Below are 25,126 nucleotides of genomic sequence, written 5' to 3'. Positions count from 1 at the left end.
ATGGTTCATTGTAGGCACCTGTCTAGAAAGTAAGGCTCTCAGTGTGGTGATTCTTCTTACTCCCATGTAAAATGAGCGATTATGAACAGGGGCCTTAGATGAGATCAAGAAGATTATTCATCAAATAATTTTCTTTCAATAATGTAAGAAATTCGGAAAGGAGACCTTTGGTCAGTTCCTCTTTACATCAGTCAGTGGGATAAATATGGTGTGGTTTGCTGTAAGCCTGAGGCCTCTGTAGCCCGAACAACCCTGTTCTCTGGTATGTTATGCAGCTTTTGTGGCTGTGATGAAATGCCTGAGAGAAACAAGTTACAAAAGAAGAAGGTTTATTTTGGCCTCCAGTGTCACAGGCGCCATGGCTGGCTGGCTCCCTTGCTCTTCTATCTCTGACAAAGCAAGCCATCAGGGCACAAAGTATGTGGCAGAGCAAAGCAGTTTACCTCATGGAATCCAGGAAGTAGAGAGAGGAAGGAGATGAGGACCCAGTCTCCCCTTCAGGGGCATGCCGCCAGTGACCTCATTTCCTCCTGTCACATTCCATCTCCTAAAGATTCTGTCACCTCCCAATCCATAGCACCATCAGCTGGGGACTAAAACCTTTCACACATATGGTTTGGGGTAGTACTCCAAACCATAGCACCCCAATAATTTAACGTATGTTATAGCCTACATGCTGCTTATCAGACACTTCACAAACGCATTCCCCTTCAGACCCAAGGTACGTGCAGAAAGCTGCGGCAAGTGTGGGAAAATGTAATGAAACCCAGCTACTATCACAAAAGCTCCTACTTGGAAAAGTCAAGGACTTTTCTGAAGGTCAAGCCATGGTTTAAGAAGTACTGGTGTTGTTTTAGCTTTTGTATATATATTAGCTGGTTCCTAAAATGATTTTCTTGTGTGCTAAGAACTCCTAACAGTGTATTTATCTAAATACCTATCAAGTATCCAAAGCCAAGCAATTTCCTGAACTAAGGTAACACCCTTATAGAAACAAGACCTGTCTCCTAGGTCAGGCAGACAGCTTTATTTTTTGTGCAATTTAAGGAGAGACCCTCCTTTCTTATACAGCCTTACTAACATTATAGACACCTAACTTCTTACCTAACCACTTCTATGAATATAGACTAAGCACATAAATTCCCTTCTTGATATACTAATCGATTTTAGCTCTCAGTTGACCTCCTCTTTTAACCACTCCCTTTTGGGGTTATAAAAGAAATCCTGACAGTCACTGCCTGAGGAAAATTCTTACCTGCCTTTATGACCCTGTGGGAATTCAAGTCTGGTGACCTGGCTGGAGGGGGAGGATTGCTATTGCTTGGGTTTATAACTGAATACCCTAGAGAACTTGAGGAGAAGTGAGAGGGTTGGGAGGATTTTGACCAGAGAGAACTTGAGGACGAGATGGAAGATGAGGAAAAGCCAGATGGGGAAGTACTAGATGGGTAAGAACGAGATGAGAAGAACCTAGATGAGGCAGAATTAAGATGAAAGAATTAAGATAGAACTTAGAGGGGACAGCAAATAAAGGTAGAGAGAAATCAGGCAAGAAAGGAGCTAGGCACGAGAACAGAACTGAAGCTGTGTAAACAGGATTTTATCTCTGAGGAATAAAGTCAACAGCCAAAGAGCTTGGTTGTGGGAGCCCACAACTGACTCAGTTTCCCAGTTTGAATCTGAAGTCTATTCTGAATCAATAGAGTTCAGACTTGTTTAATCTGTGAGAAAGTTTTGATTAGCCCACAGGAAGGAACACACCATCTAGCTAGATGCAGGCTGCTGACACCAGCCAGAAGTACATCGAGACAGAAAATGAAACTGCCTGCTCCTTGGCGCAAGGACGGGATAGATAGCGGTTGAATGCCTGTGCTGTGCATTGTTCTACCTCTGTCCTTCAAGGCTGTACGTAAGCTGGCTGTGAAATAAACTCGGGCTGTCCGGCATTGACCGGCAGATCTCTGGACTCTTTTCTGTCTCCTTCATTGTCTCTTCAATCCAAAGGCCTCTACCCAGCTACCCAGCTGACTGTCGGCAGGCTCCAACACTTGGTGTATTTAGATTCACTTCCCGAAAATAATTCTCAAAATTCGTAGTTTCTCTTCTGGGTCCCTGGGAAGATTATTATTAAGGCTGGTCCTTTAATAATATTTGAGAGAAACCTCAAGCTAGGTTGTTGTGTTTGTTTTTCCTTTAAACTAACAGACAGGACTAGTTGATAAGGTTTAACAAGTTCAAGGTCATCCTCAGCTATATAGTGAGACCAAGGACCAGTATGGGATACACGTGTCTTCCAAATACTAAACCCACATACTTAATTGCTGCTATGTTAAAATATCTACAGTGGGCATTTACAAACAGAATATGATATGTTGCTGGTATTTGGGAACGATGTTTCTAGAAAGGCCTGCTGTAAGGCTTACAATGTTGGGGAACTTTTCAGTGACAAAACAGGTGCTTAAGTTCTCTCTTGTAAACAAAGGCAGGAATTGATTTCTTCAAAGCATGAAAGCTCAGGGTCTGAGATAGTCTGGATGTATTGGCTCCCATCAACTCAGAGAGAGAGGCACTATTAGGAGGTGTGGCCTTGTTGGAGTAGGTGTGGTCCTGTTGGAGGAAGTGTGTCACTGTGGAGGTGGGCTCTGAGGTTTCCTATGCTCAAGATACTGCCCGGTGTCACAGTTTACTTCCTGATGTCTTCTGATTAAGATGTAACCAGCACCGTGTCTTCATGCACACGCCATGCTCCCCGCCATAATGGACTGAACCTTTGAACTGTAAGCTGCCACCTCAATTAAATGCTTTCTTCATAAGAATTACTGTGTCATAGTGTGTCTTCATAGAAACCCTAAGACAGGGTCCTATCCCAGGTTTATTTCCAAAGTCACCCTGAAGTACATCAAAGATTGTGCACACAAGGATAGAGGGAGGGTGACTGCAGAGCTCAATGTGAATATGTCACGTTATTGCCTTTTGGTGGCCTTGAGCAATTCAGCTAAGTTCTCCAAATGCAGTTCCAATTCTATTTTATTATCTTATGTGTATAAGTGCCTGGTGCCTATGGAGATGAGGGGAGTGCATCAGATCCCCTAGAACTGGAGTTACAGTTAGGAGCTGCCATGTGGGTGCTCGGAGTTGAATCTGGGTTCTCTGGAAGAGCATCCAATGCTCTTAACCACTGAGCCATCTCTTCAACCCCTGTAATTCCAACTCTTATGCAAGGCGAGATGATGCTGACGAAGACAGACTCAAGGCCCAGAGCTGACACACCCTACACCTAGAATTGCCCTCATCACATGCCAGGTGAATGCCACCTTTAGACAACACTGCCTTCTCGGCACAAGCAGCTCTCAGTGAGAGAGCCATCTAGCATCACTTCAGATGAGTTTGAAAGCAACAGAATTGAGTATGTGCTAAATGCTTTGAAGACTGATAAAAGTTTTACCTTGAACAGCATAAATCACCTGGCTCTACTAAGAATCAAGATGTATACATCTGGCTCCTTCTCTCAGGAAGTCTCAAATCCAAAACATACAGAACAAAGTCAGGCAGGTGTAACTGAAACTGTTTTCTGGGTCCCACCTGGCCCCACAGCTGCTTATAAAATAATCACTCAGAGGCTTGATATTAATTACAAACTGTTTGGTCTATGGCTCAGGCTTATTGCTAGATAGCTCTTACATCTCACATTAACTCATTTCTATTAATCCATGCTTTTGCCACGTGGCCATGTCATTACTGGTCTGCTGGCATCTTGTTCCTTGGGTGGCTGGATGACTTCTGCTCAACTCTGCCTTTCTTCTCCCTGTATCTCTCTTGGATTTCCTGCCTGGCTATAACCTCTTGCCATAGGCCAGAGCAGCTTCTTCATTAACCAATGGTAGCAACACATATTCACAGCATCCAGAAAGACCATCCCACAGCAGGCAGGCTCTTATTCTGTCAGGATGCACACACCATCTTAAATCATGGGGCCAATTGCCAGGATACAAGAGGCATTTCCCCACACCTTAATGCTCAGTGCTTCCGAGAGTAAGTTGGATATTAGGTCAGCATCCTTCAGGACATATATGAAGTCTATTTACAAACTCACTTGGTATACCTTTGAATCCACAGCTCACCTCCTAAAGACAGCCCAGTGGGGTTGTTTCTGCCCAGCACCGAACAGTATGGTAGTTTCTGTGAAACTCAATGGTGACCTGCTCTCTACTTACGTGGGCTCAGCAGTACTGCCTGTGGATCCAGGCACCAACCCATAAGCACAACTTTGTGCAGAAAGAAATAGTAGCCCTCCTCCTTCGCCAGCAGGACCCAGATTCTGCTTTCAAAAAACTGCCTTTTGGGGCCAGTGAGATGGCTTAGCAGGTAAAGCCCCCAGCTCCCACATAATAGGCAACAAGTGACTCTACCAAGTTCTCCTCTGACCCTCACCTGCACGTGAAACACACACACACACACACACACACACACACACACACACACACACACACACACTGGGGGAAGTGGGAGAGAAACACAAATGTAATTTGTTTTTTATTGGGACAGGGTTTCTCTGTGTAGCCCTGGCTGTCCTGGAACTCACTCTGTAGACCAAGCTGGCCTCAAACTCAGAGATCTGCCTGCCTCTGCCTCCTGAGTACTGGGATTAAAGGCATGCACCACCATGCCTGGTTTACAAAGTAAATTTTTTAAAATTAAAAAACAAACAAAACCAACTTCCTTTTCCCGTTTCCCCATTAACTGGAGATACATGGCCCAAGATGCCTGTCAGACTGTCTTATACTGGAACCTGGATCTTGAGATAGACTTCCAGAACAGCAAAATTCTCAGCTTTTGTAATCTTGGATGCTTCTTGCTCACAAAACACACACCCACAAAATTTGAAATATCGATTTTTTTTGTTTAAATGAGTCAATTTCAGTTATCATTCCTCAGAACTCATATGGAATAGGCTACTCTGCTCAGCCAGTTGCTAAGGGAGAAAAATCCTTTAGAGGAAACAGTCATAACTGATAATTTGACTTGGCAGAGAAAATGAAATAAAGATGTTGTGGGAAAAAAACAAACAAGCAGCCGGGCAGTGGTGGCGCACGCCTTTAATCCCAGCACTTGGGAGGCAGAGCCAGGGGGATCTCTGTGAGTTCGAGGCCAGCCTGGTCTACCAAATGGGATCCAGGATAAGCACCAAAGCTACACAGAAAAAGCCTGTCTTGAAAAAAAAAACAAACAAACAAAACAAACAAAGAAAACAAAACCAAACAAAATAAAAAAAACAAAAAGAAAAACACTGAGCCAGCAGAGGACACTGATAACCAAGGCAACAGGAGGCGAAAGTGCCCGAAAGCACATTCTTTCTGTTGCCACCCTTGAACTACACATTGTATGAGCTGTTTGTCATATTTCAGCTGCACCCTCCATGCTCATCCATTGGCTGAGATTTTCTTTTCAGAAAAGCACCATTTCTGCATAGCTGTCTAAAATAATACACATGATTTGTCTAACACATTATATAACCAAGAGAGTTTTCTTTTTTGAATTTAACACCCTTCTCATAAGAAACAGTTTGTGAGGTTAATAAAGAAACTCCTTCTTCTGCAAAAGTCAGGCTTCGGCACATACAGGGAACAGCCTTCCCCTTTTTTAGGAAGGAGGCTTCCAAACTCTGTGCTAACAGACAGCCACAGTGAATGTGCTGTGGATGAACTGTGCTGAACCACTGCGAAGCCAACAGGCTGGAGACAGGCAGGTGGAACACCCCCACTGGCCTGCTGCTATTCCTGGAGACGTTTGGACATCTCAAATGACAGCCGCACAGTCTGCTCCCACTGCATTCATCCTTCATGCATGAACACGTGAAGGGTCTTCCTGCTAGGAAGACATTTAAAATAAACACACTTACGCCCCTCTGTCATATAGCACAGGCTGTTTATTACTTCATTATGTGGAGCAAAGTCAAGATAATCTGCTTTTCTAAGAAATGAGAGGGAATAGCTTAAATACAGCATTATTGTAGGCAATTACATTTTTCTTAAAAAAGCTGGGAAAGCCTATGTAAAATTTAGAGATGCAGGAAATCGAAATTTAGAGATGCAGGAAAAGTCAAATTGTAGTCACTGGTACTTCTATAAAAAAATAGATGATGGACTTTTTGTGTTTCCTTCTTCCTTTTTTTGTTATTGTTTTGATTTTTCTTTTTCTTTCTTTTTTTTTTTTTTTTTTTTTTTTTTTTTTTTTTTTTTTTCCCCCGAGGTAAAGTCTTACTATAGTTCTGGGTGACCTGGAACTCACTTTGTAGTCAAGCTGGCCTTGAACTTATGGCCATTCTCCTGCCTAGGCCTCATGAGTGCTGAGATACTAGGCTTGAGCTGGGAGTATGCCTTAAGGGTATAGCATTTGCCTGTATGCTCAAGGATCTGGGTGTCATTCCCAGCATTATAATAAAATTAAAAAAAAAAAAAAAAAAACCCAACAACGTCACTGCTCCTGACAGTTCACATCTGGAATACTCACACGCTTTTTTTTTTTTTTTTTTTTTGGATTTGCAAGGCTATGAAAGCATTTTATGAGTGTGACAAAACGATGAAAAGAATCCCCCTGGTTCACTCACTCCTAAAGGTACTGACTAAACCTCTCAGCTACATTCTAGGAACCAGAGAGACATCCCTGAGGGTTGCCAAAAGCCCAGTTAAGCTGAAACAGAAAGGCAGTGCTCCCAAGGGCAAAAGAAGATTCAAAAAACCTATCGGAGTTAGATCCATGAACTTCACTCTTATACTTGAAGAGGGCCTTCCCGGGTGCAGGGCGGTCCTCCACACGGCTTAGATCCCTTCCTCTTGTCCACAGCGTTCAGATCAACTTTATTCTTTCCCAAAAGGATATAATGGAAAATATCAGCTTTGGAGTGCTGCAGCAGCAAAAAAAGGTAAGAACAGAGGTGCCCCAGAGCTCCATGACGACCTAGAAACACAGCTTCCAGATGACTGCCAGCACTGAGGTCCCCAGCAATGCAGTCTTCCCCGACAAGGAGGACCCATTATTTCCTTTCTGGTCATCACTTTCGTCTTTGAGCTTTTTGTTACACATGTCCACCTGGCAGCATCTGTATTGTACAGTTGCCAGTTCTAATCGGTTCAGAAGGGTCACGGAATTGCAATCCGAAAATTTCCAACACTGTTGATAGACTTGCCTTCCTGTGGAGACACACACAGATGCTAAGAAGCCAGGCAGGTGCGGTTCTGAACCTGTCATTCTGCATTTCCAAGCTTAGCCTACAAGAAGAGAGAGGTTGGGGCAGAAACGGGCATCCCAACTTGGGTGTAAAGGTGAACAAGCAAGTGATGGCACACCTCCAAGGGGAGAATCTCCCATAAATCTCAAGTCTGGTCAGAGCCAGTGTGTGAGTGTGTGCGTGTGTGGTGTGTGCGTGTGTGAGTGTGTGAGTGGGCGAGTGGGCGAGTGGGCGAGTGTGCGAGTGTGTGTGTGTGAGAGTGTGTGAGTGTGTGAGTGTGTGTGTGTGTGTGTGTGTGTGTGTGTGTGTGTGTGTGTGTGTGTGGTGGAGGGGAAAGTTATAGGCAGTTATATTTCTATTTAAGAGGGAAACTTGGTGATACCTACTAAGATTTTAAACACATGTTGCCTCTGATCAATCATTCTACTTTTACAGAGAAGGAAAAGAGACATGATACTATTTTATTTGTAAAGCAAGCACTTAAAAAAACAAAATCTATTCATGAGTCTGTTTACTACATAGTGATAGAGAGACAAATATTACTTCATACCTATAAGGAGGGCTAAGATCAAGAAAATGGAATGAACCAAAACATATTGGATGAAAAAAAAATTTCAACAAAAAAGAAAAAAATGGAATGAATGATTGTAGTACTCATGAGGGAATTACTACACTTTCACCTTAGCAGTGAAGGTGTGGAGGACTGTCTTCCTCCCATACCCCGTGAAAACAAACACTTTGAACATAAGGCCTGGAATTCTGGCTACACTCCAGGAATTTACATAAAAATTAGCAGGTACTCCTGTTTTGAAAACAAGCTACCTTTGATTGGTCCTTACTTAATTGAACGGTTTTTTCCTTCCTGGGGAAACATACCCTTGAAGGCAGTTTTTATTCTTATCTCTTAGAAAGAAAGGGTTTTATCTCATACACCAAGCCATACTGAAATGGCCACTGCTCCCTCTTATCATTAGTCATACACATTTACCTAGCTTAGAGCTCCAGCCACTAAAAACAGAGGGCAGCTGCTGGCTTCTTCCCAGTTGACCATTTCCCAGATTCTTAAGTGGAGATTCCACAGTTCGGCCAGCGTGGAAAGGCAGGTGATATGGGCTTATGGGCATTATGCTTCTTCCCTCGCTCACATGCGCCCTGATCTCTTAGGCCACTCTTCTGAGCACGTGGCTTCTCAAATGAATCATCTTCCTTATTAGTCATAGGACATTTATCATCCTCTGAGCTCATCCCGGGTCTCCATATGTACTAGATACCTGGAGCCAGACAGAGGTCTGAACAGTCATTTGGGACAGGCCGAGGTCAAATTTTTGATGCATACCCTTTTCTCCATCCTTGCGTCCCTAGCTAGGGCCTGGCACACTGGAGGCTCCCAGAAGGTTGGGAGGCAAGCAGACAATCACTATTAAGAAGCCTGAGAGTTGTGGAATCAGATAAATTTCCAAATTCAAATCCTGTGTGGATTGCCTGACTTTCGCCTAGGATGTTACCTGAGCCTCCGTTTTCTCATCTTTTGCAGAGGAAGACGGCCCCAAGGGTTGGTTATGTGAGAAATGCCGTATTTCTAAGAAGTACACAGGAAACACTTAGTGTCCAGTCCATTGTGAGCAGCAGGTGTTAGTGAATAGCAGCCATCACTTGGTGAGCACAAATGGAGTGAGATTTAGAGGGGTCCAGGTTTTCCAGGCTCTCATCCCTGACCACACTTAGACCAGAAACCCAGGGGCCCTTACCGGACACAGCAATGAGGCAGGAATCCTGGTTCGGTGAACAAGTCGTATTCATTTTGCATGAGGAGACTGGGTCCAAACAGTTGTAGCACCTGAGGCTAACACCTAGAGACAGGAAGAAAGACTGTTGGCTTCTGTGAAACCACAGGTCTGGGTCAGCTTGTTTTAATCTTTTGTTTGGTGGTTGGTTTTTTGTTTTTCAAGATAGAGTCTCTCTATGTAGCCCTGGTCAACCTAGATCTCATTCTATAGACAAGGCTGGCCTTGAACTCACAGAGATCAACGTGCCTCTGCCTCCTGAGAACTGGGACTAAGGGTGTGTGCCACTACCACCTGGCTTTATTTTTAATTAAAATTTTGACAATTTCATACATGAATACAATATATTGTAAGCACATTCATACTCCCCCTCTTACCCCCTAAATTCTTTCCTTTCCTCAAATAGTCCCCTTCCTACTTCCGCTGTGACTGAGTTTCTGTGTGTGTGTGTGTGTGTGTGTGTGTGTGTGTGTGTGTGTGTGTGTGTGTGTGTGTGTTTCTTTTCCTACAGGGCTGCCTGAAGCTCAGCTACCCTTGGATTGATTGACACAGTAACCATCTAAACTGGAAAGCTTATGACCTGGAAAAGGAAAAAAGCAAAATTAACTCAGCAAATCTCTTTTCCTTTCTCCTTCTTTCTTTCTTTCTTTCTTTCTTTCTTTCTTTCTTTCTTTCTTTCTTTCTTTCTTTCTTTCTTTCTTTCTTTCTTTCTTTCTTTCTTTCTCTTTCTCTCTCTCTTTCTCTCCTTCTCTTTCTCTTTCTTTCTTTCCTTCCTTCTCTTCCTTTTTTTCAAAAAGAGGGTGCCAGAGTGCAAATTGGGCTAGCAAACACCAGTAACAAAATCACTTCCATCTTTTGCCCCAATGCACGTGGTGACTGCCTTTCACCCCATTGGTGGGAACTCAAGTTCACAATGTGACACAATTGGTTAATGCAGCACAAAAGGGCAAGAGGGAGATTGGAGAAATAATGTCCCTTGTCAGCTAACAGGAAAATGACAACAACAAAAATGCATTCTTCATAGCAACCAGCCACCTACTTCAGAGGAAGCAGGTGGTCACTGGTGCCCTTCACCTGGGGAAGGAAATTCCTGTTAGGTTTGAACCAGGGGCTAACCATACCATGCTTCCCTCTAGTCTTAACAGATACTAGCAGGCACCGTACCAGGAGGATGTCTGTGACTCTGTGACAGGCTCCCTAGGCATGATCCCCTCCTTCAGACTTCAGAGGAAGAAATCTAAATCCAAGAGGAGCCAAAATGGCCTTTCCATCTCCAAACAGCCCAGTTCTCAGTTCTCAGAGTTGATTCTGGGATCACGGATGTTCCAGGGAGCAGCAGAGCACTTGTCAGAGTTCCTGAAGCCAACTCCCTAGGTGTCTGGATTCCAGGAGCATGACAATAGCCAAGGAGCTTAGAGACCTCGGGGGGGGGGGGGGGGGGGGGGGCAAAGGGCACATTTCCCACCCATCTAGTGAATGCACCTGGGGAAGGTGCATTTCCTCCATACCTCACATTCCTCTTCTGGACTCTTTCCTCTCATTTCTCCACAGGACAAGACACTCCTCCCTCACTCCCTGCCTCATCTCCTTCCCCAAATTAAAAAAAAAAAAAAAATGTCCTTGCTTTTCCAAGCCTTCTGAAGATCCCCCTCTCCCTTCAGACCCCGCCGCACCTATGACGTTGAATAAATCATGTTTGAGACCTTTCAATACCGTGAACCAAAGTTCCTCAAAAAAGCTGGAGTCTTCTTTGAAGCTGATTAACTGGTTAGTTTCAAGGAATGTGGTGAGTTTGGAATGTGAATTCCAGAACCAAAGTCCTTTAAGCCATCTTTAGCCCTCTTAGTCATTTAGGGCTTCCCTCTGCACTTGACCAACCAGTTTTGTGACCATTAGGTAGAATGTTTGGAATGTACAGACTGAAGACTCATTTCCAACTAAGCAGAGGGCTAGGAGTCCAGCCAGAGAGCATCTGGGGCCTGTAACAGAGGCCCCCACCTCGCTTCAACCCATCTACCCCATGTTTCCACCAGTGCCTTCCAATAGCGTCTTGATTTATGGCTTTCTTGGTTCTGTTCCTACAAAATCTCATCAAACTGCTTCCATGTTGGAACATGGATTTGGGAGTAAACTAAATCTGTCTTCCTGGGCCATGATCACTCATGCTTGGCTCCAGAATAACCTATCTCTTGTCCTCTTTGAGATGAGAGTTCTGTTTTTGCTTTGATGGGTACCTAAGACAGAAATTCCAGGGAAAGCTAGCTTAAGTGTTCAAAACGACAATGAGCTAGCATCTTTGCATTCAGATTGAGAATCCGTTTCGGTGATGGGAAGACAATTGACTTTGCTATGATTACTGAATTCCTTGAATTAGCCACAGAAAAATGAGCCCAAACACAGACTTATAAGACACAGCCTGCATGATTAATAAAAAAAAAAAAAAAAAAAAAAAAAAAAAAAAAAAAAAAAAAAAAAAATCCTCCTAAAAATGACAAAAGAGGCCGGGCGGTGGTGGCGCACGCCTTTAATCCCAGCACTCCGGAGGCAGAGCCAGGCAGATCTCTGTGAGTTCGAGGCCAGCCTGGTCTCCAAAGCGAGTTCCAGGAAAGGCTCAAAGCTACACAGAGAAACCCTGTCTCAAAAAACAAAACAAAACAAAAGACAAAAGAGTAGAGTCAGGACTACACAGGCCTGTGTTGGAGCTCACAACGAGCAGCTGTGAAGGTTCTTCAGTGACTTTACCAGGGGTGAGCATGTATGGTTTTTGTTTTGTATATTTGTTTTTGGAGACAGGGTCTTTCTATATAGCGCTGCTGGCTGCTCTGGAACTCACTATGTAGACCAGGCTGGACTTGAATTCACAGAGCTCTGCCTACCTCTGCCTCCCGAGTGCTGGGATTAAAGTCAGTGCACCACCACTGCCTGGCCAGCAGATAGATTTTCAATGATAAGATTTGTGGTGATGTATTGTGTCCCCCAATAATGTGCACACTAGTAAAGTTTATCTGAGGATCAGAGGAAAAAGCCAGCCACTATATTAAACATAGAAGTCAGGCAATGGTAGTATACGCCTTTAATCCTAGCATTTGGGAGGCAGAGATCCATCTGGATCTCTGTGAGTTCAAGGCCACACTGGGGAACAGAACCAGCAGTGGTGACACATGCCTTTAATCCCAGCACTAACCATAGAGGTCTGGGGGTCTGTACAGACAGACAGGAAGTGATGTAGGTGGGCAGAGAGAGGAAATGAGATGGCAGAACAAAAAGGAATATAGGTGTGGGTATACAGGAAGCAGGTCTCTTTGGAGACTGAGGTGTCAGTGAGGTGAGGTTGTCTGTGACTTTTCCTATTCCTCTGATCTCTTAGGTTTTTATCCCAATATCTGGCTCTGGATTTTTTTTTTTATTAATAAGACCGTTTAGCAATCTGTGTTGCAAAGATTAATAAGCTGTAAAACAGTTTTTAAAATAGGATGGACCAGCTGGGTGCAGTGGCACATGCAGATCTCTGTAAGTTTGAGGCCAGTTGGGTCTACAGGGTGAGATCTGGGATAGGCACCAAAACTACACAGAGAAACCCTGTCTCGAAAAACAAACAAACAAACAAAAATAGGATGGACCCAGGTCTAAGTGCAAATCCACCCAACTGAGGTGGATATACTGATGTACAACATGCAATTTGAGCGCTTGGGAGATGGAGAAAGAGTTGGGAGGTTAAGGCTAGCACTGTTAAATAGTGGTTCCAAGGACTGCTGGTACCCCCTCCAAAAAAATCAAACAAAAACTCAAATCTAGCTGTACAACTGGGAAGCTTCCTCCTAACCCTCCACTGGAAGGCGATAATCTGCAATGATGGAAAGTACCAAGAGAATGACCTAACAATCCCATGAGGGGTTCACAAGCAACAATATACTCAACTACATCACACCGTTATGTGTGGGTCAATAATCAGCACTTGTTGGTGTGAAAAGACATTTTCAAAGGTAAAAATCTCTTCAGATTAGTACTTTCAGTTGAACCTTTACAACTAACTGATTTGGTGATGGGGTACACTAATCCTGAAACCATAAGTAAAATATTATCCTTCTAAAAAATCACTATTCCACTCATTAGCAGATATACATTATACATTGATAGGCAGTTATTACATTGTGGATTTTTGTCAATCGAAATTTTGTAAAAATCTGTTTCCTCTCTTTTATTTATATGAGCTTGTACAGTGTATTGGATTCTTTGCCTGCTGGTGTGTAAAGCCTCAGGTATTTGCAATCTGGCCCTTTAGAGAAAAGTTTAATGACCTCTGGAATAGGATATCATCACTGAACTACTTCCTGTTAGGACAGACCCAGGGTCAGAAGTACCTACTGACAACACAAGACAACAGGTATACACTAAACTCTTGTAGATAGGGCAACCAATCATAGCAGAGACATTAAGCCCTGGTTCCCTAATTCAAAAACAGAAAAGCAACTGCTGTCCCTTTAGATCTAACTTAGTGTTGAGAGGTAAGAGTCAGGTTTTACTGACCTCTTTTTCCTCCTTTAGTTTTATAACACGACAAGGAAGAGATGGTAGTCAGCACATGTGAAAAGAGGCTGAGGCAAGAATCGGAAAGGAATCTTCCCAATTTGTGTGGGTGTGGAGGTATGCCCTTCCCCTGTGCCGGAGAGAATGGTCTTCCTGTCACATGGCTTCTACCATGACATCAGGATTTTGTAGCACCCACCCACAGAAAGACATTTTCAAGGAGAAACATGTGCAGTCTCACAGAAGGATGCTGTGGTTATGTCATGATTAAACCCGGTGTGATTGACCTTTAGTTCTGAGTGTTGACCTTTAGTTCTAAGGTCATCTGAGTGACGACCTTCAGTTCTAAGGCCAACACCTCTGTTTATCACCAGGGGACAAGGAAATGTTTCTAGAAGTTGAGATCTTCACTTCTGAGTCTTGCAAGGAAGCAAGCTCTCTGTACCTAAGCCTTTGCCGGTGTGACATCTCACTCAAAGGGAATATTTTGATTTGGCAAGGTTCTAATTCAACCCACTGAAGCATCAGGAACAACAAAACAAAACTTCTCCCCTCTCTCTACTTTGCCTGGAGAGGTGAAGTGACCACTGAGGAACAGCCAGCCACAGAGTGACAGAGTCAAAGTGGGGCCACGAGCTGCAGGCAGGACTCCAGCAAACATTTCTGCTTGCTCCCCTTCAGTGTCAGCATGAGAAACCCAAGGATGCCATTCTCTACGGTCCCTTCGTTGTGCTAGAGACAGCCACATACATAGGAGAAGAAAAGCATGGGAGAGGAAGGGTATTGTACTCGCCTGGTTCTTTGAGGGCCAGTTTATATTCCATCCACAGAAGGGAATTGGTCTCCTGGCTAGAGCCAGAGTTCATGTGGCTTAGTGACAAGCCTTTAGATGGAAAGGCCAAGGCCAACACCACGTTGGGATCTTCTGTAGGGCAGGCGTATCCCTAGCTAGCATATTCAATCAGTGTTCCCATGTCTGCGCACCTATACGCTGGGCCCTTCACAGCACTGTTAGGAATATCAGGCTCAAGCGGTGTCATCCCCATTTCAGGAGAGAAAACTAAGGTGAAGATATTAACAGACATGACGAATGTCACATGATAAACGTCTCCGTAACAGGCCATCGGTTCTGAAACTCAAGCCTGGTTTAGCCAAGATATTTTCTAACTTCACTGAGTTGGGAAAAGTAGAAAATTGTAGACTGCAAGGGAAGACAGGTCATAAGTCAGGGGATGGTTGTTGCTGAGCCAGGACAGAGGGGGACTTGACCCTCTGGGCCCCTTCTTGTCCAATTTCAGGAATGGGTTATCCTGCTCTAACTGCTGTAACAAGAGAAAAATCTGTACTACTTGACTTTCTTTATTACAAAAGATCAAAATTTTCCTGCTGATTACCAGGAAAATTCTCCTGAGGGCTTCCTAGGTCTTAGACAATATCCTGCTGATTACCAGGAAAATTCTCCTGAGGGCTTCCTAGGTCTTAGACAATAGCATTTAAAAACAACTTTCCCAGCCGAGGAAGGTGGTGGCACATGCCTTTAATCCCAGAAGCAGGTGGATCTCTGTGAGTTCGAGGCACGCCTGGTCTATAGAGCTAGTTCCAGAACAGCCAGGGATACACAAAGAAATCCTGTCTTGAAAAAAGCAAACGAAAACAAAACTTTCTGTCTTTCAATCTTTCTCACCCTTTCTCCTCCGCCTTTAGCTTCACACCCAAATTCTCTGAGGAAGGGGACTAGGTATATCCCAAATTTATCACAGGGCAGTTGACAGTCTCAAATCGAAGCTTGCTCCCCTGACAGTTGCAGATGATGACTGTAATGCCAGGAAATGCAGCAGGAAGAAGGATTAAGGATGAAATGTGATGTGACAGAGGTGGACCACATCACAGCGCACCACAGCTAGGGTTACCAAAAGCTAACCAGAGAGGTGAGCGAGAACAGAGGCATGAGCTGGAATATGCACCATGCTTCCATTCTCTCCACGGTGCAGTGAACAGTCTCGCTGGCCCCTCACACCATCTGGGTGGGGACAAAGGTGATGATTTGCAGAGTTCCTCATCTATTAGCAGTCAGAGTGTGTCTGCTCCGAACACTCCCACACTGCAGGAACCTTCCACTTTCTGTGCTCATCTGTTGCTGGTTCCTTCACCCCAACCCCCGCCCCCACTGCCAAAGGCAGTCATGGCTAGGACGTTAGAAGAGTATGAGATGGGCAGAAGATAACACAACACAAAGTGGGTGTTCCCATTGTCCCAGAAGCGTAAGAACAGCTTTCTTCAGAAGCCAGGAGAAGGGCGCCCAGAGATGGATAGTTTTTAGCGCAGTAGCCTGGGAGTGGCCTACAGTGAGTGAAAATCAGGAACTCCGGTGGCAGACTGGGGTCACGTTTTGACATGCTACTTCTAGGTATTATTTCATGCACTCAAAATTTCTTGTGAGCATTATTTCATAAGTTCGTAACCCTTTGGGGCCTCAATTTTGTCATTTGTAAAAAGGAGATAAGTACATAATCTGCTAAATTGGCAAGAGGGTTAGGTAAGTAAATACGTGAAAAATGCTTAGACTAAAGATAGGCACGTGCATGCCAGAAGATTAAGTTTATTTAGCTGTTGCTGCAAGCATCATGACCACTATCTCGGTGGCACAGGAAAATGGTGGGTTGGAAGGACAGAGCTCAGAAGGCTGTCCTCAGAGCATGGAGAGGGCAAAAAGGCCTTGGGTACACAGACAAGCACTGGAGAAGCCAGGAAAGTTAAACACACAGCTCACCTCTCTCAGTGGAATGAGGTGCGTAGCTGCTCTTCCGGGAATGCCTGGGATGTTGTAGTTTTACACCCTGGTGATCCCCGCTCTCTGAAGAGACAGGCTCTGCCTGTGTCTCCCAGAATTGATGTTGTTCCTTATATGAGAAGACTTTTCCCCCTAAATCTCAAGCATTGCTTTTAGACCATAAAACCTACTCTTCTGAGTGATCTCACTGGAGACTTACAACAGCCTAAGTGACTTCTGCGTTACCTTAGGGCAGGCCAATCCTGACACCACAGGTGTTGGTTTACCTCAGTCAAACTCCCTAGACCCTAAATCTTGGGCACGATCTCTGAGTCAACAGTCCCCATTCTTTTGAAAGAAGCCGATGTATTTTGTAAGGAGTCTCAATGTAAACATGCCTTAAATTGTGCATTCGGGACTGAGTTAATTGTTATATGAATGCTTTTTTTTTTTTTCTAAACTGTGCTGTGCTTAAATATGACTAAAGTAAAATGATCTGGGCCAGGCTCAAGAAGTCTTGGCCCAGCACTGGTAACAAAATCTGGCTGAGCCAAGTTTCATTCTTGTCTCTTCATGGATTGTTTTTTTCCTGCCTGCTGTAAAGCCTGTAGGGGAATCCCAAAGGTGTTAGCATTCAGGCTAGGCTGCTGCTGGTGCTGCTGCTGCTACTTTCCTCTGTAAAGGAAATAACCATGTCCCTCACTGAGAGCCCCTAACCCCAGGTTCCTCTAGTCCAATAGGAAGGCAGGCTCCATTTTCACTTCCCCAAGGAAGCATCCAGACTCAGGAGTGACAAAAGTCACATTCTCCACATCAGAGACAGCCTGGCTGCAGACTCACGCTGTGAAACCTTCCCCCTTTGAGACCTGTAAAGTGCCTCCACTTTACCTACCTCATCAGAGCACCTACTACTTGCTGTCTGTCTGTCTACCCATGGCATTAATAACTCTAATAAACTCTTGCCCAAAAGGACAACTTACCCAGTGTCCCCCTGATATCCCACACCTGAGATCTTTCAAAAAAAAGAACTTGTGTAGCATTGTAAAGATGACATCTGCTCAAATCCCAAAGTAGTATGTGGTGGGACAAGGGAGAAACCTGATCTCCACCCGTTAAAAAGAAAACAAACAAACGAACAACAGTTCTGTAACCTACGATGGGCTTTAACTCAGGCAGACACCCCATGGAAGGCACCCCAAAGCATCAGAGTTGTTACACAAGCAGGATCTGGGATACTCGAAGCAAAGGAACCAAAGCTAGGCCTTGATGAAGGACTTGAGGCCAGCGGCAGCAGCTCACACTCCCAGAGGCCCAAGAGAAAGGAGCACCATGACCAAGGGCAGTCTAGGGGTCCAGATCACTCACCTGTGGAACAGAGGACAGCCAGAAGCAGCAGCAGGAAGAGGAGTCGCCTTTGAACTCTCATTGTGCCTGTCCACCAAATCTGGAATGAACAAGAGTGCTGTCACTGACTGACAGATACCTTCCAGCTATTTCCAAAACCACACGCTAGAGTCCAGGGAGGTCTTGGGAAAGGCACAGAAGGCTAACAGAACAGGCATGAAACTTCCACTGGCAGGGGTGGGGGTGGGGGTGGGGTGGGAGGGTGGGGGGGGAGTGCATTAACTCAGGGCAGTTCTGAGTAAGGCTGTGACGGTCCTCTCTTCTTGCTTCAAGACCTGGGCTAGTGAGGGAAAAGTCCATCTTGGGGAGCCGGGCAGCTATGCAGGAGTCAAAGGCTTGGGCAGGAAGCCCCTCCCCCACCTCTGACCCTTAAGGTTTGACTTAGTTCATATAAGCCAGTGTTCCTGGCCACACAGGGAATAAATCTATCCTCCCCTGGGCCAGGGATGCTTATCTAGCCCTGGGTTTGATACTCACTGCTGTACAAAGGAGGAAATACTACCTTCCCCATTTGGGGTGTTTAGTCCAATGAAAAGGTGAGACGTCTGACTGACATGGTAACTTTGGCTTCAGTTCTCACGGCCCTGCCCATGCTGCTGAGTGAGCTGGAGTGCCCTGTCCCTCGGCCAGGCCATCAAGTGGAGAGAGCCTAAGCAAACCTCTGGAAGGCCTCAGAGAGCAGCAACAGCAAAGCCTGTGTATATAGGGAGGTTCAGTTGCCTAGGCTTAGTGTCTTGTCACTTTAGGGGAGTGAAAGGACCGAGCAGATGCCATAACAGGCTGCTCAGGCTTCTCTCAGAGATCAGGCCTCAATTTCAGTTTCCTGAGACTGAGCAAGCAGTCTCTGAGAGGGCCGTGAACAAAAGACATAGTCCTTGCAGTAGCTCCCTTTCTACACGTACTCTGACTGCTCAAAGTTCAGCCAGATGTTTACTGTCTGGGACCCCTCACCAACTTAGAGCTATGTGCGTGAGTCAAGGACAGAGCTTAGACCACTGAACCAGCCCCCACAGTCAGTACGTGGTAGGCCACCCAGCCCCCATGGCAGCTCAAGGACAAATCCTGGGACTTGTGCCAGACTGCCCCCAAAATGATAATTGTAACCCCCAACCAGTAAATTCAAAGGTTACACAGCCTCACCCAATTCAAAGAGAACAGAGATAAAAATAAACCAATCCGAGTTGCACCCGTGCAAAACCCCCAACCCTCCCCCAACCGCCCTGAAGGGCTTGTGGTTTTTGCCTTTAAATAGCTAGCCACACAAAGAAAGAGTGACTCCTCCCTGCCTCACTGTATTGGGTGTAGGAACGAGTTCCCTGTCTAGACTTGTCTCTACAGAATAAACCTTGCTGTTGCATTCTGGACATCCATGGTCTTCGGTGGTCTCTTTGGGGTTGTGATCTGGGTATAACAGGAAGGAAGCAGCTCCCAGGTAACCTTAGTGATTAGTCCTCATTACATCAGTGACCAGGTGACTAATAACAAGCAGCAGGTGAAAGGGTAAGTGTGGAAACGCCTGGAACATTCCTTTCATCCGATAAAGGAACCAAGGCACAGAAGGTTTCAAAGCTCCCTACACGCCAAGTTTGGGGAGCAGGTTTAAGAAGTGTCTCCACCCTCCTGTATACCTCAGGGTCCACCATGAAACAGGGAAGTAATGGGTCACTTAAACCACGGGGTTCTGCATGCCTTTCTCCTGGGACCACAGGCCAAGGCTCAGGCCTGGCAGACCAAAGAGTGGTGGGGTAAACTCCCTGTGTCTTCAGAGTTAGAAATGTGAAGTTCTGGGGGTGTGGACTACGTCACCAGCCTCATGTCTTTGAAGGCGACCGCCAAGGTCAGGGGAAGATCAAGAAACTAAAACAGGAGATTTCTTCATTGTTCATTGTAGAAATCGGACTGAGTCACCATGGGGTGTGAGTTTTTCAAGGATAAAGAGGGCCTGGCCCTTTCCTTACAAGTGGAGGACCTCTTTCCTCGGTGGCCAGCTTCCTGCTCCGTTTCTCATGTGAGGAGGACTCTGAGTACAAAGGATGGTTTACAGACTCAGGTTAGGCAGGACTTGGGGTATGGGAAACGACTGCAAGGGAGCAGGGGGAGGACTGAGCACAAGTCCTCAGATAGACAGGAGGCCCTCGGATGCCTTCTGAAAGTGAGGGCCAGCTGGGTCAGGCCTTGGCATTAGGGGGGGGAGGGGAGGTGGTCCTGCATCCCAAAGACACTGGGAAGGTATCGGTATCGCGTCAGGCAACTTCCTGCAGAAAGGTACCCAACATAAACACCACTGTGGAAATAAACATAATTCCTTCCCCACATCTGCTCTGTGATGAGGAGCTGACAAATCGTATTGGAAAGAATGAAACAGAGATCTGGTAAAGATGGGGGCTTCTGAGTCCAGCTTAGAGGTCTCCGAACAAAGTCTTGAATAGTTCTCACGCTGTTCTGGCCACTTACTTGCTGTGTGCTCCCTCTGGCCTCCATTTTTTATCTAGGAAGTGAGACCTGTTACATGGACTGCAAAGAACGCTGCAGAGCCAAAGGTGGCCCCCTAAAGAAGGGGAGGAAGAGGAGCTGCCACTGTCACTGAGACTAGGAAGTCACACGGTTCCCCAGAGGAGGAAAGCAGGCAGAGAGGGCGTAACAGGGAAGAGTGGGACCAGACACCCCAGCATCATCAGGGAAGAGTGGGACCAGACACCCCAGCATCATCAGGGAAGAGTGGGACCAGACACCCCAGCATCATCAGGGAAGAGTGGGACCAGACACCCCAGCATCATCAGGGAAGAGTGGGACCAGACACCCCAGCGTTGGGAGTGGATGAGAACATCTCAGCTCTAACCTAAGGTAACCCTCAGATTCTTAGTTTGCTTCCTATGCCTGGCTGGTTGCCACCAGTAGTTTCTTTAAAAAATAATAATAATTTAATTTATTCTTCAATAATTTCATAATTTATTCCATGTATTTTCCACTACCACCTCTATCCAACTCCCCTGAGTTTCCTCTCATCTTTTTGTCCTTTTTCCCCTCTCCTAACAAGAGTTCCACTATGTAGCCCCAGATGACCTAGAACTTAGTATGTAGCCAAGCAGTAGTGGCACACACCTGTGGTCCCAGCATTCAGGAGGCGGAGGCAAGTAGATCTCTTGAGTTTGAGGCCAGCCTGGTCTACAGAGTGAGCCCCAGGACAGCTAGAGCTGCATAGAGAAACCCTGTCTTAAAAAAAAAACAAAAACAAAAATAAAAACAAAACACCTTACTATGTAGCCCAGGTTGGCCTCAAACTCACTGAGATCCACCTGCGTCTGCCTCCTGAGTGCTGGGACTAAAGGTGTGCACCACCATAGGCAGCTCATGTCCTCTTCTTAAACTGTATTAATAACACCCTGAGTCCAAATAGTGCTGCCCAGATGCACATGATCACTGGCAGTTTCTACGACAAGGCTGCTGGAGATTAAGGAAGTTGAAGAAGGAAATGGCCTTGTGTAATGATGCCAAGACAGGCCACTATTTCCAAGAACAGAATGCTTCTGTGTGACGAGTCAGAAAGGAGAATGGCCATTGGCCTGAAGCTGCATTGTAAATGCCGTAAAATGTTGACAGTAACAGTTAAGTGAGATATAAATCCTTTGTTCTTCCTGATCCTTTCTTTACTCTCTGCCGTCCCCCCAAGTGCATTCTATAATTAGCCAAGTATTGTTTTTAGAATGTGAAACCACAGGAAATTTTGCACGTTGTACATTTCCTTTTTAGTAGTCATAGATCATCATCTACGTTTTAGTAATCCCATTTCCAGTTCCCAAGTGCTGCAGATATTCCTAGAGACCACACTGAGGACCAGCAGATCTCAGTGACCTAGCCCAAGGGTTGAAAGTGATTCTCTCAGCAGGGCTGTAAAATGAGCTGTTAGTGTTAATTAAATAATTAGAAGTGTCTTCTTGTCCTGCAGGGTCCATGATTACACCGCTGGATGCAACTTGTTACCAAACACAAGCCATTAAGCTTGATTGCTACTTAACTGCTGTGTGGGGGGGTGGGGGTAAATGTTACAGGCCAGTGCTAGTGTTAGTGCCCCTGACATAACGATGTAGTTAATCCTGACAATAATAATATGAGGTAAATGGAATCACTTCCTGCACTTAAGCAGCTGAGAGTGAAGGCGAGCCAGTTTACAGGGCAGCAGTTGCAGGCAGCCGAAGTGACCCCTCGTTCCGGGAAAACTATCCAGACCCTACCTCTAAAACCTGTGACTACAGGCATGCTCTGGTGGGGACCTTCAATGACCTGAAGGTTATGCACATTATTGTCGCTGACTCAGCTGTCCCAGTATAATCACAGGGTCCTCAGAAGGGAGAGGAAGGAAACAGAACCTGTCAGAAATTGGAGAGCAGAAGCAGAGGCAGGACATGAAGAACATGATAAACTCATCTTACTACTGTTAACTTTGAGGACAGGAAGAGCTCCCTTGGCCACGGCATATTCATGACCTCTAGAATCTAAGAATGTTCCTTAACTAACACCTCTCAAGGAAATCAGATCTGGATTCTCCAGTCACAAAGGCTTCACTCTGCCAATACTTGCATGAGTAAGGACACAGAACCCTTGGGGCCTCCAGTGTTGACCCCAATCAGACTCCAGGAAGATGAAGGAACTGGAAGGTTTGTGTTGTATTAGGCTTTTTTAAAAAATCCATTTGGCAGCAATAAAAACTGAATATAAAGCCAAACATGATGTCATGTACCTATAGTCCCAGCTGCTTGGGTGGCTGAGGATGGAAGATCACAGGAACCCAAGTTTTAGACCCATTTGGTCAATAAGGCTAGACCCCGAATCCAAACAAACAAAAAGAACAAAACCCCAAAGCTGCTATAACCAGCAGCCTCATTCCTGGAAAATGGTGAGACAGCATTTCAAGCATAGATTTGAGCTTGGAACCATGAACATAGATGGAGATTGTAATTTGGCTTCCAAAATAAATGCAGCTAACAAAAACAAACAAAAAACCCGCATAAGAGTTTCTCTCCCTCCCCTCTTTCCTTTTCTTTCGTTTACTTTTACAATACTAAGAATGGAACACAGACAAGACATCACCACTGAGCCACATCCCCTAGCCAGATTAGAGATTTTTAACAGCATCAGTTTCCATAGGATTCACAGACATCTTCAGCCCTGGGTGTAGTTGAAACTCCAAGGAGCTTGGGGCTGATGCACTTTAAGGCTAAGCATGTCATAAAAAAATAAAGCCGCAACATTATCATTTTATAGAAAGTTCATAGAGAGCCAGAGGGATGGAATTACCTGTCCCAAGACAGTAGGATAGTCACAAAGTCACTTTGGATGAATCTTGCTTGTACTTATCAAGGCCTGGGAACTAAGTGGTTTAATATACTCCAGTGTTAGCAGTCTCATGGGTGTGCCGATTTTATGTCCTTACAAGCTTGGACACGCAGTAGTAGCTAAGCATGCAACAGCTACCCAAAGATCCTTTACTCAGATCAAAGTAATTACATCAGCAGGTAGGGACAAAGAGCAAACCACCATCACAATGGAAAAGCCCCTCCCAGCCACCTGGTGGCCCCGGAGAAGCATCCCGGTGCTCTTAAAATCACACAGAACTTCAATTTCACCTACAACGGCCTCCCTCTTTGCAATTTGTTCCAGGACTCCAAGTCCCTGGCTCTTCCCGGTATTCTCACTCTAAAATCCGTTTGAGTTGGGTTTTTCTCTTTCAGCCTGCCCAATGAAACGGAAGGTTTTCCATGTACAGCAAAGTACATGCCAAACAAGTACGTGTGGTGCATAACAAGGTAACTCTCTTAGCCTCCCCAGACTGTTGGCAGCAAATGTTGCGAGTGCCCTCGACTGACATTCTGATGTCTGTGTCTGCTCTGGAGAAGTGGCGAAAAGGCGGCCCTGGGGTTGGGGACTCCTTAACAATTGCTGTTTTCCACATTCCCGGAGGCCAACCTGAGCTTTTCCGTGAGTGACCTTAGTGCTCACTACCTCCCTGTGAAGTAAGGCTTTCCCCTTTACTGATGAGAAAACAAGGTTAAATAGCTTGCTTCGACTACCTACGAACAAAAACAAAGGACACTCACACTGCCTAAGGTTCTTTTCAAAGTCCGCCCTCAGACTGAAGGGTGGCACCGGCCCATGCACCAAAAATACCTGCTAAAGCAAGTTCAAATTTGGACCTCGGCTAGAAGAAAGAAAGGCAGTAAGTAGTCGAGGCTGAGGTTACCCCCCTCGACTCCCCTGCGGCTGCCTTCTGAGTGGCGCGGGAGGCGTCCCGAAGGCAGGTGCCGAGGGAATGCCGAGCTCCTGGACCGTGCGTGGGAAGCAGAGCGCGGGCTTTCGGGAGCCGGCCTGCGGTAGGATATCTTCACTATAATAAAGAAGGCTGGCGGGGCTACAAGCGGGGGAGAGGTATCCCGAGCTACAAGCCTGGGAGAGGCCTCCCGAGGGAGAAGGAACAAAGGCGCATGCGCTGCCGAAGCACGCACCACCACCAGCACCCATCCCCACCTCCCACCCCAGTCTCGGTTACAGCCGACTTCTGCTCCCTTGCTTACCGGCCACCTCGCTGTCCGCTAGAACCTGCTACTGCGGTTACTCAGCGGCGGAGGCTTTTCTACGCAGTAGGCGCTCGGCTCCGCCCCTCTGCGGGACAGCTACCAAGCTCCTCAGGCCACGCCCAAGAACTGATGACTACACCCCCCTTCCCCTGCAGCAGCTATTCCGGTCACAGCCTCTGCCACCGCAGAGAGCTTGGCAGCCAGGACTAGACTATCAAAACCCAGGGAACAGAAAAGGCGTGCGTCTCCCTCTGATTCCTTACCCCAAACGGCTTCTGATCTTTCCTTTCTGGGAAAAAAAAAAAAAAAATTACTCCCTAAAATGTTTTTGTGCCCATGTTTGCTAATGCTCTGAGCTCCCTCTTGGTCCGTCATGGGCATCTTTCCAGGCCCTTTCAGCGGTGGCTTGCTCCTGCTCTCAGGTTTGGACAACCTCCAAATATTCTTCAAACACAGCTGCCCAGTGTTTTCTTTGGAATCAAGACAAAATTCTGTCGTGCGTTTGAAAACTTTTGTGGACTGGTCAGGTACCCAAACTCCAAAACTACCGCTTAGGCCTTTCACGTGAAGTTGTAATATGAAGTTGCCATTTATCATTTGGGACGAGTCACATCCAGTAAAGAAGCAACAGGAACAATAATTTAAAAAAGAGTAAACACTCCAAGAGGCTGGCCTCCTAGAGGAACAGGAGGTACTCTTTGAGCATCGGTCTGGGAAGCTGTAGCATCTCAGGTCCGCTTTCTGCTGAGTTGGAAAGGGAGGCATACATGGGATTAAATCCAAGTTAGACCATCAGTCCGGATGGGAGAAATGAAGCAATGATCCAGTTAGAGAGTTTTGA

The 25,126-nt window shown here is 45.7% G+C and overlaps 1 protein-coding gene across 2 annotated transcripts; it reads right to left on the bottom strand.

Moving 5' to 3' along the window:
* Positions 1–5,906: 5,906 nt before the first annotated feature.
* Positions 5,907–24,434, bottom strand: Cd59 (CD59 molecule (CD59 blood group)). Of its 2 annotated transcripts, none has more exons than XM_006975890.4 (4): positions 24,283–24,434; positions 17,675–17,753; positions 8,977–9,078; positions 5,907–7,190 (listed from the first exon to the last, which is right to left on the bottom strand). In XM_006975890.4, exons 2-4 carry the CDS (start codon positions 17,733–17,735, stop codon positions 6,958–6,960), a joined length of 396 nt encoding a protein of 131 aa, XP_006975952.1. In that variant the 5' UTR covers positions 17,736–17,753; positions 24,283–24,434; the 3' UTR covers positions 5,907–6,957. The 2 variants fall into 2 exon arrangements, with proteins under 2 accessions (XP_006975952.1, XP_015850292.1); XM_015994806.3 differs by lacking the exon at positions 24,283–24,434 and adding an exon at positions 23,009–23,189.
* Between the last annotated feature and the right edge of the window lie 692 nt (positions 24,435–25,126).

Source organism: Peromyscus maniculatus, chromosome 4 (genome assembly GCF_049852395.1).
Source record: "Peromyscus maniculatus bairdii isolate BWxNUB_F1_BW_parent chromosome 4, HU_Pman_BW_mat_3.1, whole genome shotgun sequence".
NCBI classification, from domain to species: Eukaryota; Metazoa; Chordata; class Mammalia; order Rodentia; family Cricetidae; genus Peromyscus; species Peromyscus maniculatus.
The sequence above is the reverse complement of the archived record's forward strand: the minus strand, read 5'-3'. Positions and strand labels throughout refer to the sequence as shown.